Here is a 21,174-nt window from a genome sequence, read left to right on the forward strand (position 1 = left end):
GTAATGTGTAATATTTATTTTCACTGTAATATATGGAGTTTTGGTCTTAATGTCTTGAAGTATCAGGTGCAATCCCACATATGTAACATTACCAAAACTGCATCACAAAAATTAAGATTCTTTTCCCAAGCCAGAAAATACTTCAGTCCTGATCCTGACCAAATGCAGATCCTCTACAAAGTTCAAGTTAAAGTCACATTTCTATGCTGCTGTCACATCTGGAAGTATACTGCTATTACACAAATATACTGATCTTTGATCACCCACAAACAAAAGCCATTTGACTAACTGACAATGCTTCACTCACTCACACACAACAGCCTCTGGTCCATAGATGCTAAATCTAAACGCTTTGTTTTTTCTGATGTTACTCTGCACCTCTGAATGAGCTAGCTGCATAGTTATTCCTCTCAGAATTAAGTGACAAATACATCACACTCCTCCTATAATCTTAATTTCCCACCTTTCATAACATACACAAATCAACAATCCAATCATTTGAAATTCTTCAACCCCATATATTGCTGTCCCAATCATATTCTTCTTGCAAATGTTCAACAAATGTACAAATTGATTAGCAATGACATCAATCTATACAAAGAGCATGGTCCTTGCTTTTACATCTCTGGACTAATTTATTTTATTTCTTTACTCGTTTAAGTCACTGGACAGCACTCATGACAGGGCATCTTCTTTAAGAGCTTAATCAAACAAACTGACTCCAGCGCACAAATGTACACACACACACTGTTGCAAGACACCTGCTTCTGTCTGACTATCATACTTTAACTTTTCATCATCTGGCATAAAGCCACCTCCTTCAATACTACACCTCACCCGGTTGTCTTGTTTGTGAGTTACCTGGCGACCTCACTCAGTGTTGATGCCTTGTAAAATGCAACAACTACACTCTGTGAAGTGGTTGGCACTAGAAAAGCATATCCAGCTGTAGAAACCATGTCAGAGTAGACATTGGAGCTTGGGCAGTCTTCTGGTTCGTCAACTTCTGTCAAACTGTCCAACACATGCCAGCATGAAAAATGGATGTTAACTGATGATGATGATGGTGGTGTGTGTGTGTATTGTGCACATGTGTGCAGGAATCTGTGTTCATATTTATACCAGTCTAAAACAAATGCTGTTGTATGTTGTATCCTTTCATGCTCCATACTTTACCAGCTCAGCAAATATAGATCAATAAAGTTAATGCACAACTGAAATCAATGAACTGGAGGAGGGGTCAATTCTATTGCCCAAACCCTTGAAGGTGGTATGTTATGTGTGGCTGCAGTCCAATGACTGTGACCAATAACAGAAACAGAACAGACATACAGGCACATTATAAAGGAAAGAGAGAAAGAGAAACAAATAATATCTGAAAAGTATGTAGTACAAGAGGCTCAACAGCCTAACTTATACTACACTATTTAATTTTTGTTATTTTCTAATGGCCCAAAACATTTCTAAATAAATTATATTTCATTATGAACAATAACAAAAGAAAACAAACTAATCATCAACTCTTCTTCTCTCTTGTAACATTATTCTGAATGGTGACAGATGTTGATTCTAAGAGAAGGAGTTGAAGGGTACTTGGTAAAAAACAAAAAACAATTTCCATTAATGAGGCAGTCAGGTGATTCTAAACACCTGTTACAGTACATGATAGATTATAGGTACAAACGTTTTGGTTTTGTTTTTCAACAAAAAGAAACATTTGTAAACATCCTGTTACATTATTAGTGACTTTTCAGCCAGAACTCTTATAAAGGCAATCCCTAATTCTAATTTGTTTTTTTGTTTTGTTTTTTTTTAAAAAAAACATCATTATCATTACTGTCATCATTTGGTTAAACTGTAACATACTTGCATCTTAATAGCTCAATGCTTTATATCTAAGTAAAAATGTATTTTAAAAACATTCTGTGTGTGTGTATATGTGCATGTATGTCTGCGTGCATGTGTGTGAGAGTGAGAGGGAGACAGAGAGAGTGAGAGGGAGACAGAGAGACAGAAAGTGACAGACTGACAGACAGGGTGTGTAAAGGTTTTAATATAAGTTTTATTGTTATGTATTACTTTTAAGGAGCTGATCAAAAGTAGAATGGCTGTGATGAATATTATTAAGTTAGCTCACAAATTCTGAGAATCAGAAAGACCAATGGAACCAGTGCTTATCTCTCTCCATATCCAACCTCATAGCATTAATAAAATGAGGAACAAACAATATTCTGAATAAAGACCTTTGGTTTATGAAAGGGGTTTCTCGCTACTGCAGTGTTCTTACACTCCATGGTACCTACACAGAATAAGGTACACTTAGCTACTCAGGGTTAAATAGTGGGTCACACGACAAAATGCAGTGGTGGTGATAGCACATTGACTATTCCTCCTCTTTGTTAGCTGCTCAGCAGCAAATCAACTCATTAATCTCTACTTTCAAGATTAGAAAGACTTTGATAACGTACATGAATGATATTCAAGTTGTTTTAAAAAATCCCAAAACTCCTCAAATATAATGTGTGTGCATATGTTGTTGTTGTTGTTATTTCCAATCTTCCATGAAAACATGTCTGGCCATGGGGAAATATTACCTTACATGGGAACAGATGAGGGTTGGTAACAAGAAGGATATCTGACCATAACAATCTAATTCAATGAATTCTGTCTGATTCACGCAAGAATGGAAAACTGGAAGTTAAAACAGTAACAATGATAATAGTGAAGATGCGCAGGAGTGGCTGCGTGGTAAGTAGTTTGCTTACCAACCACATGGTTCCGGGTTCAGTCCCACTGCGTGGCACCTTGGGCAAGTGTCTTCTACTATAGCCTCGGGCCAACCAAAGCCTTATGAGTGGATTTGGTAGACGGAAACTGAAAGAAGCCTGTCATATATATGTGTTTGTGTGTCTGTGTTTGTCCCCCCAACATCACTTGACAACCGATGCTGGTGTGTTTACATCCTCCTAACTTAGCGGTTCGGCAAAAGAGACCGATAGAATAAGTACTGGGCTTCCAAAGAATAAGTCCTGGGGTTGATTTGCTCGACTAAAGGCAGTGCTCCAGCATGGCTGCAGTCAAATGACTGAAACAAGTAAAAGAGTAAAGAGTATGATGATGATAACAGTAATGATGTCCAATGTATGCTAAGTTTAAAGTCACAAACAGCTAATGCAACTCACAAAAAATCTCTAAGCTAATATTGAAACTGAATTTCAGTAAGTGTTTCTATGATCAAAGCTTGCGCAGCGGAAATGGTATAATGTAAGTATGTATGGAAACATATGGTATTTGCGCACTATTAGCCAAGACCATACTGACTGAAACATAGTAGGAAATGAAAATATATAACATGAAGTTAATGGTCCAATCTTTATTTAGCTCTCAAAGAAGAACTTATTTCATACTGAAATACTCTTTAAAAAGTGAAAATAGCAGAATCTTTGGCCATTATGTTATGTTTATAATCCACCCTACTGTTTTATTAGGTCCCTGCTATGTAAAATGTAAATGATTTCCTAACTGACCTACCATATCTTATTGATTTATTAATTAGTTGTTTTAGCAGCAGTACATATTGTTGTGGTTGTGGTTGTATTTAGTAGTTTATGTTGTTGTTCTCGAAGTAGTAGCAGTTAGAATAGCTTAGGATCTAGTGCCACAGGGACTGCCAATTAAAAATCTAAAAGCAATGCACAAGTTTAGCATCTGATATCTACAGAACTGAAGTCATATTCTATATCATATAAATGCTTGGTTACATAGAGTACAGTTCATCAATCAAAGTATGTTATCTTAGACACACATCCAACAAAAGTACTTAACCCTTTGGCATTTAAACCAGCCATATCTAGCCCAAATATTATACCTGTTTTATGTTCAAACCAGCTAGATTTGACCTCTCATACCTACCCTACAATGTCATTCTAAAAATAAGCAATAATGCTATTGTATTCTTGAAGCTACAAGATAATATATAATTAATTCAAAACAATATGAATAAATAAGCATTGTACTTGACATAGTAATCTGAATGCTAGAGTTACACTCATTTCTTCTTTCTCCTTACAGCCATCATCATCGTCATCATTGCTGCCGACACCGTTGCTACCACCACCATTTTACCGTCATTGTTAGGTGAGTAACTATTTTTAATGGTGTCATGAACTTGACTAGTCTACAAGAATTCTACTCTACTTCCACTCTAATATATTACAGTATCATCAAAAATAATATTATTTTTTTTATGGTTGTATCCAAGCTGTTTACCGAGTAATAAGTACCCTCAAGGACAATACAAATATACTATACTTAATTGAGAAACAACCCAATAAACAATTAAAGCAATAATGAATACAACTAAGAATTGTTAGATTAAGTTATGACATTTTGTACTGAATGTTATTCACAAACAATTATTAATTGAAATTTCTGTCTTTTTCAGAGAAAGGAAATAAAAATTAAGCAGCAATTTTTAGAATTCAAAACCTTATGGTTGGAAAGAGAACTTCTTAATCACACAGCCATGCCTGCCTCTACATATATCATGCACATGCATGTCCATGTAGGTAAACTTCATTTCCCAACTATGTAGTTTTGGGTTCAGTCCCTCTGCACAGCACCTTGTCTTCTACTATAACCCTGAGCTGACTAAAGCACAAGTGGATTTGGCAAACAGAAACTGAAAGTCAATTTTGTATGTATGTATATGTATGTTTGTGTGCATTTTCATGTTTTGCATAGGCATAGTGATACCTGGCATTAGAACTCAAAATGTATATGCTTCAGAATAAAGCGTTTGCATCCTATAGCAGAAACAGCTGTAAGCTAATGAAGTTCAATGTATAATTTCCTTTGTCATTTATTTAATTTTGTGTTATTTCTTTACTACCCACAAAGGGTTACACACAGAGGGGACAAACAAGGACAGACAAATGGATTAAGTCGATTATATTGACCCCAGTGTGTAACTGGTACTTATTTAATCGACCCCAAAAGGATGAAAAGCAAAGTCGACCTCGGCGGAATTTGAACTCAGAACGTAGCAGCAGACGAAATACCGCTAAGCATTTTGCCCGGCGTGCTAACATTTCTGCCAGCTCGCCGCCTTGTTTATTTAATTTTTGATTTATTGCATTTATTTAATTTTGTGTGTATGTGTGTCTCACTCTCTCTCTCCGTGCATGTTTGTTTACTACAAGCTGAACTACAAGCTGGGATTTTATAATGTCTCAGTAATACATTTATCAAACCCATACCTGGATGATAAAACAGACGGAAAAACAAAAGAACGATACTGAAATATAAAGGCTTTTGACCTGATGGTTAGAGAATTAAGTTCATGATCAATTCCCAGACCAGAAAATTTGCTGTGTCCTTCAGCAAGGCAATACATTTCATTTGCTTCAGTCTACTTAGCTGAAAACAAGTCATAGCCAAATGATGATACAGCTCTCTCTCTCTCTGTCTTTAGTTATCGCCTCCTTGAAATTCTGTTGGTTCAAAAGTAGGAGGGCTGAGAGAGTACCTATGCCTGCTTATGACTGCATAGATACTGAAAACAGTTAGCAAAAATATGGTATATGCTACCAGGTCATACTCACTTGTGGATCATGACTATGATTTTTTATATATATATATATATATATATATATATATATATATATATATATATATATATATATATATACAGGGTGCGATGGGTAAACTATCGCAATTTTATATTTTTAATTTCACACATGTGCATTGATTGTTTTTGATTTTGATGACTAGACAATACAGTAGGGTCAGTTGGACAATTTTTTTTCTCCGTGTTTTTCTCCTTGTCTCCGTATTCTTTCTGTTGAAGAGCATAGCTCGAAACGTCAAAGACTTTCCGTATTCCCGAGCGTCATACTAATATATACTTTTGTTATTTACACCACCTGTCCTCGTCTGTTGTTATTATTTGTATATTCTCCCATATATATATATATATATATATATAGAGAGAGAGAGAGAGAGAGAGGCAGCCATGTGCAATATGTTACCAAAAAGGAAAACTATAATTTTTATTAAATATGACTAGGGTGTTAGAACACGTACATTGCTAGAAATAAGAGCTAAAAAGCTCCAATGCTGTAGTTAAAGCACATAATTATATACATATGTACTAACAGAGGCTGTAATTGCCTGAAAACATCAGTCAAGAATTCCTTATACTGATCAGTCAGTTTCAGCTAATTCCATAGCTTCATCAGTAGGGAGCGTTTGGTTCGGCTGATTCTGGACTGAATTCTCTGTCAGTATATATCTATTCGCCATAAAAATCTATGGGTGATTTAGAGAATTGCTAATGTGTATACAAAATATTAATATAGGCAGCCGTATGCAATGTGTTACTAAAAAGGAAAACTATAATTGTCACTAAATATGACTAGGGTATTAGAACACCTACATTGCTAGAAATAAGAGCTAAAAAGCTCCAATGCAAATAGTTAAAGCACATAATTGTATACATATGTACTGACAGGGACTGTAATCATCCAAAAGCATATATATATATATATATATATATATATACATGATGGATTCTCCAGCCGAAGACGACATATGACTGTTCAGCTTTTGCGGGATGAACTGCACAAATGGTTTGTTTATAGTAATCAAATATTTGTGCTGCACATTAGCTCACTCTCTCCACTATGTCAATGTTGCCTGAACAGTTGTACGGTGTACCATGTGTCAAGTGTTGAAGTGACTGCAGAACAATGTGAAATGAATAGAATGCACCACCCGATCTGGGAATTGAAACCATGATCTCACGATTGTGAGTGCAACACCCTAACCACTAGGCCATGTGCCCTCATATATATGTATATATATCTACTCTCTTTTACTCTATATCTATATATATGTACTATATATCTATATCTATATCTATATATTTATATATATATCAGCAACTTCAAATAAGATGGTATTGAACAAGAAATATAATAAGATTGTTCAACTTACGTGCCTTCTTTTATCCTGGATTCATTGTACTGTTTGTGGAAATCTAGCAGCTCATTGACAAGACCTCGCTGAAGCATATCATCAACTCTTTTATCAAGACGTTTATTCAAGACTGAAGAACAAAATATAGAAAAGAGGAAAAAAAAAAATGACATGCCTGATTATTGCTGATCAATATTTAAAAAAAAAATAATGTTCTTTTAAATAGAAACATTTGCCGAAGAGTAAGAATAGCAGAATGGATGCATTACACTATTGCATTTTGATGTAACACAGTTACCAACATCCCACACTCAGAATTTGTAGTCTTGCAGCATGGTGACTTCACAAGAGCTGATAGCATGAAAAAACACCCAATATATTCTATAAGGTGGTTGGTGTTAGGAAGGGCGTCCAGACATAAAGACAATGACAAAACAGACACTGGAGCACAACACATGGATGGATTTTAAATGATGTTAATATTTTAATATGGATTTTAAATGGATTTTAATATGGATTTTAAATGATGCTAATGATAATTCTGAGTTCAAATTTTATTCAAGTTTTTTTAGAGTTTTTCACCAAATGAAGGTTTATTATAAAATGGATACGAATAATTCAAATATGTGATTGCAGTGGTGTCACTGTCTATCATTGTCTATCAAATGTGACATGAAGCTCCCCAAGTGAGCTTCATGTCACATTTAATTAGATGCTAAACTCTTTTATTTTTAGAGAAGGAATCAATGAAATTAACCTCAATACTTATTCTATCAGCTATTTTACTGATCTACTATTACAGGGATGTAAACAAACTTACACCAACTGTCCAGTAGAGAGAGACAAACTCAAACATGTCTCCCACTCCATATATATACACACACCACACACACATACACACTGTGTGTGTGTATGAATGGTATCCAAGAGATCGGAAAAGATCACTTAGATGGCTTCCATGATGATGGGAAGATGATTTAATCAAGCAATTTGGGTCAAGATAGAAAAGGATGGTGCAATCAAGACAAAATTGGAGGCACATTGTGACTAGCGGCATATAACAACATCTGATGACCTGGTCAAGTGTGTATGTGTGTGTGCACGCGTGCACATATGTGTATGTATGTCCTTTAAACTGCATCCACCAGTGGTGCCTTGGTGCAAAAGTTCTAATGTTTTTGAGGAATGAGGAACCATTTCTTTGCCATTATCGTTCACAGATGTACTCAGACAAGGAATAGTAACACCTGGCAGGGTCCCTAGTTATGGGTTAAATAACAATGGGCTTGTTTACCTATGTATGGGAAGACAGGATCTTGTGGACTCTGCAGAAGAAGCCTTCATTGTAAAATGGAGGAGAAGTCAGCTGCAGCAACACACTGTGAACTGCAGAGAATAAGATGTGGCAAACAAAGATATTTTGATCACATTTTGATAATCCACTGCATCTGTTTCCATCCCCAGTTATCTCAACTTTGTCATATCACTGGATTGAAAATGTCCAAGGATGAAAGAGTAAGGTTGACAGCATGTAATTCTCCTCCAATCAAAACAAGTTTGCCATGCAAGTCATCAGTCATCCATAAAGATTGCTAGATGGTCCTCATTACTTCGAGGGATGAACATGTATTTATAGCAGATTAAAGTAAATTTAAAAATCCGAGTGGCTTCTTCAGTTAGTGCTCCTGCAAATACTAGCCAACAGAATGCATAGAAATGAACAGCTTTCCTTAAAGGAACCATTTCATAAAAACTATAATTCCAGAGAAGTAATTTCATTCTTGGAATTAATATATTATGTAGTAGTCTACTCAGCTGGAAAAATGAGTTGTACCTGTATTTCAAACATCAACCTTGTCACATTCTGTGTTACACTGAATCTCCCTGAAAACTCTGTTAAGCATTTTTTGATTGTCTTAATAACTGACAAGATGGCAGAGAAGATTTCTGCCCAGACATCCGAAACTTGGAGTTTTATTATGGCAACCAAATAATTGTTACATATATTACAGATAAATTCCTCTATTTACACAATATCGAGGTCTCATTCATTCTTTTGTTGTCATACCATTACTATTAATATATATATATATATATATATATATATACATACAGGGTGTCCACAAGGTATGGGTACATGGAGTAAATAAAATCATAACATAAACAATTAAATATAAGAAATAATCATTTCTTAAAGTATGTGTTAATCCCCATGTACCCAGACTTTGTGGACACCCTGTATATATATATATATATATATATATATATATATATATATATATATATATATATATATGACAGGCTTCTGCACAGTTTCCATCTACCATATTCACTGATATGGAATTGGTCAACTTGGAGCTATAGTAGGTGCTGTGTAGTGAGACTGAACTTGAAAACTCATAGTTGCAAAGTGAACTTCTTAACCATACAGCCATGTTCATTATTTCATTCTCTGAAATTGATCAGCTTCTGGAGTTTTTTGTTTTAGATTATATAAGATAATAGCTGAATTTATTCTTTCAATAGCAGAAGCTGCAGCAATTTCTTACAGCTTTCTAAATATCCAGGAAATTCATTTTTTTTTTCCACCTCCCATTTCAAGAATGTCATTTTGTAATCTATCAACAGAAGTGACCTTTGACGTAATTTAAAACAGTTTTTGTCTTTTCTTTAATATAAGACATTGCTATCCTTCCACACAGAAAGAAAGAAGTTTTTTTCTTTAAATTTATTCAGTGACAGCTAATGAGTCTACAGACAAAACTCCTTCTTAGTCAAAACACAAAGGTTACAAGCAACAACAGGATTAACACCAAAGTAAATGTCAAGACAAAGAAACCATTTATAAGGAAGGGATTCTTGAGAAATACCAGAAAATAGAACAGATAAAAGCCAAGATGAGAATGTTCAGACTTTTTATTTTTCTGCATATTTATATATTTTTTCTTTATTCTAAACTAGAACATTATTCAAGATACACAAAAGATTTGAAAATAACACTCACATCTGTTCTTTCATTATATCTGCAATGGATGAGGAGTAGAGGTGTGGATACCTAAGAGTTAAATAACAATTTTATCTATTTTTACTCTTTCATTGCTTTTTCAATTTATTTGTATTACAAATAGAAGCCCTGCTACCACCTCCTCCACCACCACCAACACCACCACCACCACCACCACCACCAGCAAAACCACAAAGATATCTGGTGTGCAACGACTTGAAAAGGAGATTTAGAAGACTAAGATAGTCATTTACAATTTACCTTACTGTTGTTAAAGGAAAAGAAAGAAGCTGGTTGAGGATAAACACACATAGGAAGAGTGTTTTAATGTTGAATAATCTAAGGAAAGAAAATAAATTTGTGAAACTTATGTTAAACTTTGATGTAATACATTGGAAAATAAATCATAGAGGGAATATACTACTGTGGCAAAGACTTGAATTGGGCTTGATCAGAATGTATACTACAAGAGTGAGTTTCATGTGAAAAGAAGAGAGAATAAAACAGCCCAAATTATCTATGGTGGATATAGCAATAAAGGTTACATTGGTGAGTATAAACTGGTGTAAATAAGATGTTAAACTACTTGAAAAGATTCACTTAGAACATAAGAATATGATTTAACACCGAGGAACACATTCCAGAGGAATCACAGCATTGACCATAACAACAATAAAACAGTGTTTGACAATATAATATCCATCAACATTCAAAAAGCAAGACTTGATGTTGTTGCTGCTGCTGATGGTGATGAATACAAAGAGTATGGTAAATAAGGTATCTGATGGGGAGTGGTATAAACAAGAGTTTTCAAGTGCTATAATAATTGCATACTTACTTTCTCTGTATGAAATTATATACCAGAGAACCATAAACTGTATTCAATTTCAGTTATAACCCTTTCACTCAATTTATCCTTACTTATGTAATTATACTGGCCAAATATTATTTGTAACTTTTCTTCTGATACTTATGGTTTTGTCAACTGACCATGTAGGCCTGATTAAACTGTACTCTAACAGAGACATATATCCATATTATTCCTTGCCTATTAATCTTCCAAATTAATTTAGAAAGATTAATTTACAGGTTCATCATTATATGCACAACAAACAGCAAGGTTCAAAGTGATGCCTTGCATATGAATATGCTAATCACTGTCGTGTTTGTCACAGGGGAACATCTTTTCCTTTACGATGAATGTGTTCATAACACTGTGGCTATTTGCTTCCCAAACACATGGTTCTGGGTTCAGTCTTACTGTGAGGCAAATAGGGCAAGTGTCTTCTGCTGTAATCCTGAGTTAACCAAAGACTTGCAAGTGAATTTGGTTGATGAAAACTGAAAAAAAACCTGTTATATGTATATGTGTGGGGGGGGGGGGTATGTGCATTTGTCTCCTTGTCCTGACATTGTGTGATAGTTGTAAATGATTGTCAAGCAGTGTCACTCATTTCCAATATCCTTCAAGACTATGTCTGTTCATGGAGAAATATCATCTTGCTTAGAAACAGATGAGGGTGGGCAACAGGAAGAGCATTTGGCTGTAGAAAATTTGCCTGAATAAATTCCATCTGACCCATACAAGCATGAAAAAGTGAATGGTAAACTGATGATGATGATGACAAATATACTCAAAGGAATCTGGTTGTAAAGAACAGCTGGTGTCTTCACATCATTATGTCTCATCAGTCAGGAGCAGCTCCAAACCAATGAATCTAACAAGAGTCAATGTTCATCACCATCATCATCCTTTAACATCTGTTTTTCAAACTGGCAATGGTTGGATGGCTTGACAGGAACTGGCAAAGCCAGGAGACACACCAGGTTCCATAGTCTGTTTTGGCTCAGTTTCTACAGTTTTGTATAGCCTTCCTAATGCCAACCACTTTACAGATCATACTGGGTGCTTTTGAGGTAGCACCATTACCACTGCTTTCTAAGTGGCACCAGCTTCAGCAAACATTTTGGTCACTGATCAATTCTGATATACGCCAACCGATAAAAAATGCATATCTTGAAATTATCTCCCCTCCTTCTTAGGGAGTTTCTAACAACTGCCACTAACTATCTTTTTGATTTGTATCGTTTACTAAGAGGGAAATTTCAATTAAGAAATATTACTGTATGGCATTCATTACATCACTCCTTTACTTCTGTATCTAATTTGGCCAATAATTAAAGTTTCTAGTTTTGACACATCTCAGATTATGTCTGCAGGACTTCTGTAAAAATTTAGAGTTGAGGGAGTATGACCAAATGCATGTGTGTATGTATTTAAAAAAATTTTTTTTCTCACTTTTCTAAGGCATTAATTTACAGCTGTTATATATTCTAAATTCAAATTATTAAGTTATGTAATTACAGGAATTCCATGCTAATTAACGGTGTTTATTGAAATTTAATTTTTTTTATATTGCTATTTGATTGGGTGCACATTGTTCAAACCAAAGAAAATGTGAGTGAATTATGGAACAACAGGGTGTCAAAGACATAAGTACAGGCATGGCTGTGTGGTTAAGAAGTTTCCTTCCCAACTGTGTGGTTTTGGGTTCGGTCCTACTGCAAGGCAACTTTGGTAAATGTCTCCCACTAAAGCCCTGGACCAACCAAAGCCTTGTGAGTGGATTTGGTAAGCAGAAACTGAAAGAAGGCGGTGAGCTGGCAGAAACGTTAGCACACTGGGCAAAATGCTTCGCAGTATTTTGTCTGCTGTTACGTTCTGAGTTCAAATTCCGCCGAGGTCGACCTTGCCTTTCATCCTTTCGGGGTCGATTAAATAAGTACCAGTTACGCACTGGAGTCGATGTAATCAACTTAATCCCTTTATCCTTGTTTGTCTCCTCTATGTTTAGCCCCTCGTGGACAATAAAAAAATAAGAAACTGAAAGAAGCCAGTCATGCGTGTGTGTGTGTGTGTGTGTGTGTGTGTATTTATACTTCCATGTTTTGACATTGTAGAATAGTTGTAAAGAAATGCCGTCATCATCATACGAGTGGTGTTCTCCATTTCTAGCATTCCATGTAAACATGTTTGGCCATAGAAAATGTGCCTCACTGAATTCTGAATTACATATGCAAGCATAGAAAAATGGATATTAAAAATGATGATGATGGTGGTAGTGGTGGTGGTGGCAACTGTATGTATGTGTATATGTATGATTGAGTAAACCTATGTTCAAAGACATTCAAGTCATGATTATCCCATCCTGTTTTCAGGCATACTGTATCAAAAATTATGGTATCCAATGCTGTTTTTTTTTTTATGCAGTAAAGTGTGATTTAAAGAGATATTCTATTCATATTTTTAGCAAGCTTGTGTCTCTCACTTTTATATGTCAGTTATTGTTAAGGTGGAGTGGAGGCATATGACCTGGTGGTTAGAGCAGCAGACTTGTGGTCAAGGGATTGCGGGTTCGAATCTAAGACTGGGCAATGTGTGTGTTTATGAGCAAAACGCCTAAGCTCCACGTGGCTCCAGCAGAAGGTAATGGCTAACTTCTGCTGACTCTTTTGCCACAACTTTCTCTCACCCTTTCTTCCTGCATTTAGCAGCTCACCTGTGCCAGATCAGCATCCCGTCCAGATGGGGAACCTATAGACCAATGAAACTGGGAAACCAGCCCTTATGAGCCAGGCACAGCTCGAGAAGGAACAAACAACAACATTGTTAAGGTGGTGAGCTGGCAGAATTGTTAGCACACTGGGCAAAATGCTTAATGTTATTTCACACCTCCTAATGTTCTGAGTTCAAATTCCGCCAAGGCTGACTTTGCCTTTCAACCTTTTGGGTTCAATAAAAAAAAGCACCAGTTGAGTGCTAGAGTTGATGTAATCGATTTAGCCCATTCCCCAAAATTGCAGGCCTTGTACCAAAATTTGAAATCAATATATCAGTTATTTGCCCCAAGGATAGCCCTCAGTGGACTAAATATTAAAAGCATTCCAGCCATGACCATGTTGTTTTTCTGTTGGACATTGCATTTCTAGGAATAAATTATCCAATATTTCCTTTCTTTTTCAAGAAGGTTGTCTGTGGTTTATAGATTTGGTTGCTATGTCAAGCAAGTTGAATAACCACATAGAGGCTGTTACATTGGTTGATTTTCTCTTTTTATTAGTTTGGACTAGAGAAAGGAGCAGTATTTATAACCTTCACAAGCTCAACAAGATCTGTGAGAGCAATGTGGTAAATGTTCCACTTAAATGGTCGAAAGTTTAACAATTGCAGGAAAGGCACATGCAGGGAGGGAATTCCAGCAGGACAATATCCTGAACATAAGGTAGCACCAGGCCTGAAGGATTTAAGCCAGTGGTTCTCAACCAGGATCCATATGACCCCTGGGGAGTCCATGTAAGATTTTTGGGGGTGCATGCTAGCAAAATAGTAAATTGGGGATCTACATTAATATTTCAAGGGTCCATGAAAAATTTTGATTGCAAGAGACAGATAGGTTTCTTTCTCTGGCACTTTACATAGCTCAACCTGTACAAGTTAATGTGTTAATAACAAAATAGGAATTTGAAAGACGTTTCTATAAAAGTGACTTTTAAACATCGAATGGCTATGGGAGTCCACCAGAATAAGATGATAATAAAAGGGGTCCATAGATAAGAAATGGTCGAGAACCCCTGATTTAGACCATTCATGATCAAACTGTGGTTTGCAAACTGTATGCCACCTTAGGGCTTTCTGAATGGCACACCTAATGAAAAATTACTTTGAATGTTTTTAGTAGTGCAGTCCAACTGATGGTGAGTCATATCTTATGCAGCTCACTTCTTAAAAAGGGTTGTCCATGCCTAGTTTAGACATAACATGGATAGAGAGAAAGAGATCAGTGAACCAAGAGTCCTGAGTTGAAGTAGCTTCAAGGAGCAGAGCAAGCATTGTTAGAGTAAGAGAACAGGCAGAAGGAGGAGACAGATACATCGGTGAGCCAGTGGCTGGAGTATGTCTGGGAGGGACATTATGCCAATCATTCAAGTGGTTTTCTTTGGATGCAATTTGTAGGCGAGATGAGTACATGAGATATGTTTATTGGAAGACTGTAGAGGAAGAGGCATGGCTGTGTGGTTAAGCAGTTCACTTTGCAACCATGTGGGTTTGGGTTCAGTTCCACTGCACAGAACCTTGAGCAAATGTATTCTACAATATAGCCCAAAATCAACCAAATGCCTTGTGAGTGAATTTGATACACAGAAATTGTGTGGAAGCCCATATGTGTGTGTGTCTTTGTGCTTGTGTTTCCTGTCCCCCTCCTCCTGCTTGACAACCAGTGTTGGATAATGCTCCATTAACTTAGCAATTTGGAAAAAAGAGACTGTTAAAATGAATATCAGACTTGAAAAAATAAGTAATGGGGTTGATTCATTCGACTAAATCTCTCTAAGGTGGTGCCCCAGCATGACTAAAATAAGTGAAAAATAAAATAAAAGTTTGAAATAGTAATTAGATCAAAATGATGAGAATGATACCTCATTAAGATACAAGGGGATTTACTGTATTACAAACCTGTACAACCCATACTAACAGATGTTATAATGATAACAGCAACAATTTTGGTGTTTAACTTCTCTTAGTAAAAAAAAAAAATAAATGCTTGTTCTTTGTTTGCAAAGCAGAAACACACACACGTTTGTGTGTGTGTATATATATATATATATATATATATATATATATGTACACATATATTTATACACACACAAACATATGTAATATATATATATATGCATATGTGTGTGTGTATGTATGTATGTATATATATATATATATATATATATATATATATATATATATATATATATATATATATATATATATAGGCCACAACAGTGAAATGCCGTTTATTTTCATATATGGCATTTTGCCATTCCAAAACAGTACCATTCTCAGCTTTTATGAAATGGTCCTTTCTGATGTTTTTGAACATTTAGTCTATTGCATTCTCAGCAGTAGGTTCCACTATAGAAATAGTCTCATTTTACCATCTTTGTTCTGTCTGTCTGTCTGTCTGTCTCTTTCTTTTCAGTCTGCCTGTCTCTTTCTTTTCAGTCTATCTGTCTCTCTATCTATCTATCTATCCATCCATCTGTCTGTCTGTCTGCCTGTCTGTCTATCTCCTTTCTTTCAAGAAATTGCGCCAGATGTTTTCTGCCTTGTATTTTTTAAGTTTAATTTTAACTTTCTTTTTTTCTTGCAATGTAATAAAAATATTTATGAAAAAAAAAAAGCACACACAAACACAAAGAAATATCAATGCATAAGTTAGAATAATCTAGAAACAATGTTAACATTCCGCTGAAAGAGTAGAAATATAAAAGAGAGAAGAAGAGAGAGTAGTAACCATTATTGTATTTTTTTTAACTAATTAGAATTTACTTGTCCACAGAGACAGCAGTGATTCTCTTCAAATATCTTCTACTTAACAATGAATATTCAGTTAGCTGCAATTTCAAAGAACAACAAGTACAGCAACAATAAAAACTATAATTCTGAAGCATTTGGTAAATATATTAATGTATTACTTCCTATTGGCCATTGAAGAGGTAAGTTGAGAGGTAAGCTTGTTTACATAGATAAAAAGCCTTAATGAGTTTTAAGCTAACATTTAATTTTGGGGCTCAAATTCTGCCAAGATTAATTTATCTGCTTTTCATAGTTCCTGGTTCAAAAATTATGTCTCTGATCATTTAATGGGTCAACATATATTTGTAATTTATGAGCAAGAATGTCATTGGCTACAGATCTCCAAAGGCCCAATCTCTGTTTTACAGTATATCTCATGTCAAAATTAATAAGGGAGTGTTTGTAACTCAATGCATTCTTAAATATTCTAAAGGACATTATTATTAACCCTTTGGCATTTAAACTGACCATATCCAGCCCAATTATTCTACAGCTTGATAATATATATACAGGGTATCCCAGAAAGATTTACCCATGTTAAAAACTCTTCTTAAAAAATATTGGTTCAGGTAATATTATCTACATTTTACATAAAGATTTGCATATGTCATTTGTTCATGTGTCTATTGTTTCATTCGTCTATAACAGGTTTGCAAAGAAACATGGCAGCAAAAGCAAAACATGACCAGATTGTCATTTTGAAAACAACTGGAATGAGCAACAAAGACATAACAAAACAGTTGAATAAGTGTTGTAAAACTGTTCAATACCTGGAAATGATATAAGGAGTTCTCTACTACCACTAGTAAGCCAATTCTCGATAGGAAATGATCAATTCATACCAAACAGACTGTTGAATCTGTGAAGAAGTGAATGAACTGAAACCCTTGCAAGAGTGCAAGAAAAACTGCAAAAGCCCTTGATAATTTGGAATCATCAATGCATAGGATTTTAAAAGAAGATTTAAAGCTAACTGCAACTCTGGCAGTTAATTTCAGTAGCTTCCAAGAAGAAATGATTCAACAGGAGTAAAACAATGTTAGCTGAGATGAAGCATGCTGCGAACTGTTGATCTAGTCCAACAAGATCTTCACCATGGACACAGTTACCAACAGGCAAGATGATAGGCTTTATGCACATAGTGCAGGAGATCATCAGAAGCCAACTTCACTAATGGTGTGGGCTGCCTCTGATGGGTTCAAGTCTCCCTTGATCTTCATCAGTGCTGGCATCAAGGTCAACAGTTAAATTTATGTGGAAATGCGGAATGAGAAACTGTTAATCTGAGTCACAGAAACCTTTGGCGACTGTTACATCTTCACTCAAGACAGGATACTGGACCACACATCCAATTTGACACAGAGATGGTGCAAAGATCATTTCAGTGGTTTTTGGGACAAGACAATATGGCCTTCCTCAAGTCCAGACATTAATCTCATGGACTTTGCTATCTGGTCCATCTTAGAGGAGTAATATTTCTGCTTGCTCCTATTCAAATCTGAAGAAAGCCCTTCTGTCTTCATAGGTCAAGTTGGATGAAGATGTGGTGGTATGGCGCTCATGTAACTCAGTGACCACTCTTTTGCAGGCTATGATCAAGGTGAAAGGTAGTCATTTTGAAATGTATTTACTGTAACGGATTGACAATTTACATTAGAATGTGTGTGCTAAATTTCATTATCCTACATAAGCTTATTTTGAATAATTAAGAAATATGAATGGGTAAATCTTTCTTAGGACACCCTGTACACACACACACACACACACACACACACACACACAACTGAATATATCAAAAATATGAATGGAGAATTATACGTTCTCAAAAATTTGTTTATTACAGTATTATATACAATACATTTACTTTAGATGTAGTGTATATAATACTGTACTAAACAAGTTTTTGAGGATGTATAATTCTCCATTCTTATTTTTAATGTCTTGAATATACACCCTGTATACTGTATAAAATCTAAGGAAGTGAACTCAGGATTTATCCACTGCATGAAATACTGCATAATTGTTTATCTTAAAACAATTTCCTGTTGTTCTATATCATTCAATGTGGTTAGCCAGAACCTGGATTATATTAGAGTACTTGTAACGTATCTGACCTGATTCAAAATCCCTATTCTTTTATGTACAACTCAATCAATCAATCAATGTATGTGTGTATGGTTGGTGTTAGGAAAGCATCCAGTTGTAAAAACCCTGCCAAAACAGACAGTGAAGCCGGGTGCAGTCTTCTGCCTCACCAGCCCCTGTCAAACCACCCAACTCAAGCCAGCATGGAAAAAGGATGTTACATGATGATGATGATGATGACAACGATGATGGTGGTGGTGGTGGCGGTGGTGGTGATGATGATGATGGTGTGTGTGTGTGTGTATACACACACACATACAATGAGTTATCACTAGGTATTACTGAATGCAAGACTTTTGTAGAAGGTACTTGCCCAAGGTGCCATTCAATGGCATTGAACCTAAAACTACATAATGTTAAAGTGAATTTCTTTACCACACAACTATACCACGTGAGGCTGACATGGGTTCATACTTTGACATTCAATTCGGTGGCTCATGATTAGTCAGAGGATAACTAAACGCAGTATTTTAATGAATAGGAAATGCATCTCTCATCAAAGAGGATAATATTTAGCTTCATATAACAACCTAAAAAATAAATTCTTTCCTATTAACCCCTTAGCATTCAGATTCCTCTGACAAATATAATGCTTGTTTATTCACATTGTTCAGAACTAATCATACATTATCTCATAGTGTGGAAGCGCAATGGCCCAGTGGTTAGGGCAGCGGACTCGCGGTCATAGGATCGTAGTTTCGATTCCAAGACCAGGCGTTGTGAGTGTTTATTGAGCGAAAACACCTAAAGCTCCACGAGGCTCCGGCAGGGGATGGTGGCGAACCCTGCTGTACTCTTTCACCACAACTTTCTCTCACTCTTACTTCCTGTTTCTTTTGTGCCTGTAATTCAAAGGGCCAGCCTTGTCACACTGTGACATTGTAGGCTAGGTGCAAGGAGCCTGATCTGGTGGGTTTGAGCATAAAGCATATAAGATATCTTGGCTGGATGTGGCCTGTTTGAATGCTAAACAGTTAATACTTCTATGGTGAGTTATAGTGGCTGAATGAATGATAGTACAGCTAAAGAACCATCATTGGTGTGGTTCTGTGTCTTGTGCAATGCTCTAGACCTCATCTCCTTAGCCATTTGTCTGGCAGAAAGTGAAAAAGACAGAGATATGATTGTATAGAACAACCTGAAATTGGGAAATTGATTTGGTAGTTTATAGTAATAAAAGTGAAGAGAGAAAGAGAGAGAGTAAGCGCGCGCGTGTGCGTGTGTGTGTGTGTGTGTGCACATGTATCTGTGGATGCACGCATATACACACAACCTACAAGAAACTAATATTTGTCTCCTAAGTGTTGTCTGCATCTATGTTACAAACAGTATAAGGCTAAGATCAACACTTACAAGAAGCATTGTTTGTGAAAGATGGGATTGAATGGATACTGTGTGTCACTGCCAACTACAGAACCAGCTTTACAGGAACAGTAGCTTGTAAAAAGGACAATAAAAATATTTACAGGTGGAAGAAAATAACCTTAGTTTCACCTGGAAATAAGGTAAATACTGCTATAAGAGAATGTCCCTAAACTGTTCACAGGTTATTTACCAGTCAATGCAAGAAATGTGGAAAAGATCCATTATCACATTTGGATGAGTCAGTTGATACACCATAAACAACTGTTTTATGAAAAAGATTGTCACCTGTGACAGGTGAGTTATGGAAGGAAAATGTGACCATTATATCAGGTTTGTTCAATCATTTGTGACAGGTGAGATATAGAAGAGACTGTTATTTTTGTGGATTAGATAGTTTTCTTTTGGAAACCCTAAATAAATAAAGGGGCTGATAGTACTGTTCCTTACCTACACTACTAGACTTTTAGAAAGGACATTGAATAATGATTAATGTTCATCCTCTGTTACCTTTTTTTTTACATTGGGTCAAAATTTAACTCCTTACATCAGTTTATAAAAAACAAAACTAGCTAAAACAACAAAATAACAATACATTGTAGTATGGCTAAGGTGGTGGTGGTAGTGGTTGTGGTGGTGGTGGTGGTGGTGGTAGGGGATTGTGGAACTTAATCATTTTTGAACTAAGGTGGTTTATTCTTATCTAAAAAGTTTCAGTTCAGCTGGGAAGCCATGAAACTCATTGCTAAATCTATGAAAGACCATCTATACCAAAACAAAACATAATGAATAAGGTAGAGGTAGAAGGATATAGTACAATGCCAGTGATTGGATACAAATCTATGACTTCTCATTTTGTAAAACTGATTACTTTATCTACCTAACCAAAGAATTAGTGTGTTGGCTCTGGCAACTGAAGGTTACCATGACAATTTGTACTCTTTGCATACAGTAGTTTTTTAGTTTAATTTTTTACTGGAAAAAGTACATGATTCCAGATGGCTAGATCCACCTACCTGTAATAGGTATGCTAGGTAGGTACAGCAGATTACCTTAAACAAAGAGTTTGGATTGGATTGCCTCCGTTCAGTGCACAACAGGACAAAAGCCTTAGCATGTTCTCTCCACCAACCATGGCCTGATATGGAAGCCATATATTTAAGCTCAAAATCATATTGGTTTGATGAGCTTATTCTGTCACACTGGCTCGACATGGCTTGGCAGAGGGGTGCAGTTTTTATACTCTTTCCCAGGAGTAGTTAAGTTGATTACGTCG

The 21,174-nt window shown here is 35.8% G+C and overlaps 1 protein-coding gene and 1 long non-coding RNA gene across 3 annotated transcripts in view; one reads left to right on the forward strand and one right to left on the reverse strand.

Moving 5' to 3' along the window:
* The window catches only part of LOC128248703 (tRNA dimethylallyltransferase-like), a 285,316-nt gene that overhangs the window by 21,371 nt on the left and 242,771 nt on the right, over positions 1–21,174 (reverse strand). For both annotated transcript variants that reach the window (XM_089357231.1, XM_089357232.1), the window contains exon 7: positions 6,997–7,108. In XM_089357231.1, the coding sequence (XP_089213357.1) occupies positions 6,997–7,108 (112 nt within the window). The remainder of the gene's footprint in view (positions 1–6,996; positions 7,109–21,174) is intronic.
* LOC128248704 (uncharacterized) lies at positions 3,582–5,263 on the forward strand. The gene is made up of 3 exons (XR_008264873.2): positions 3,582–3,785; positions 4,072–4,137; positions 4,445–5,263. It is a non-coding gene; the product is annotated as an uncharacterized LOC128248704 (long non-coding RNA).

This window comes from Octopus bimaculoides, chromosome 9, assembly GCF_046866305.1.
Source record: "Octopus bimaculoides isolate indiv1 chromosome 9, ASM4686630v1, whole genome shotgun sequence".
Lineage (NCBI taxonomy): Eukaryota > Metazoa > Mollusca > Cephalopoda > Octopoda > Octopodidae > Octopus > Octopus bimaculoides.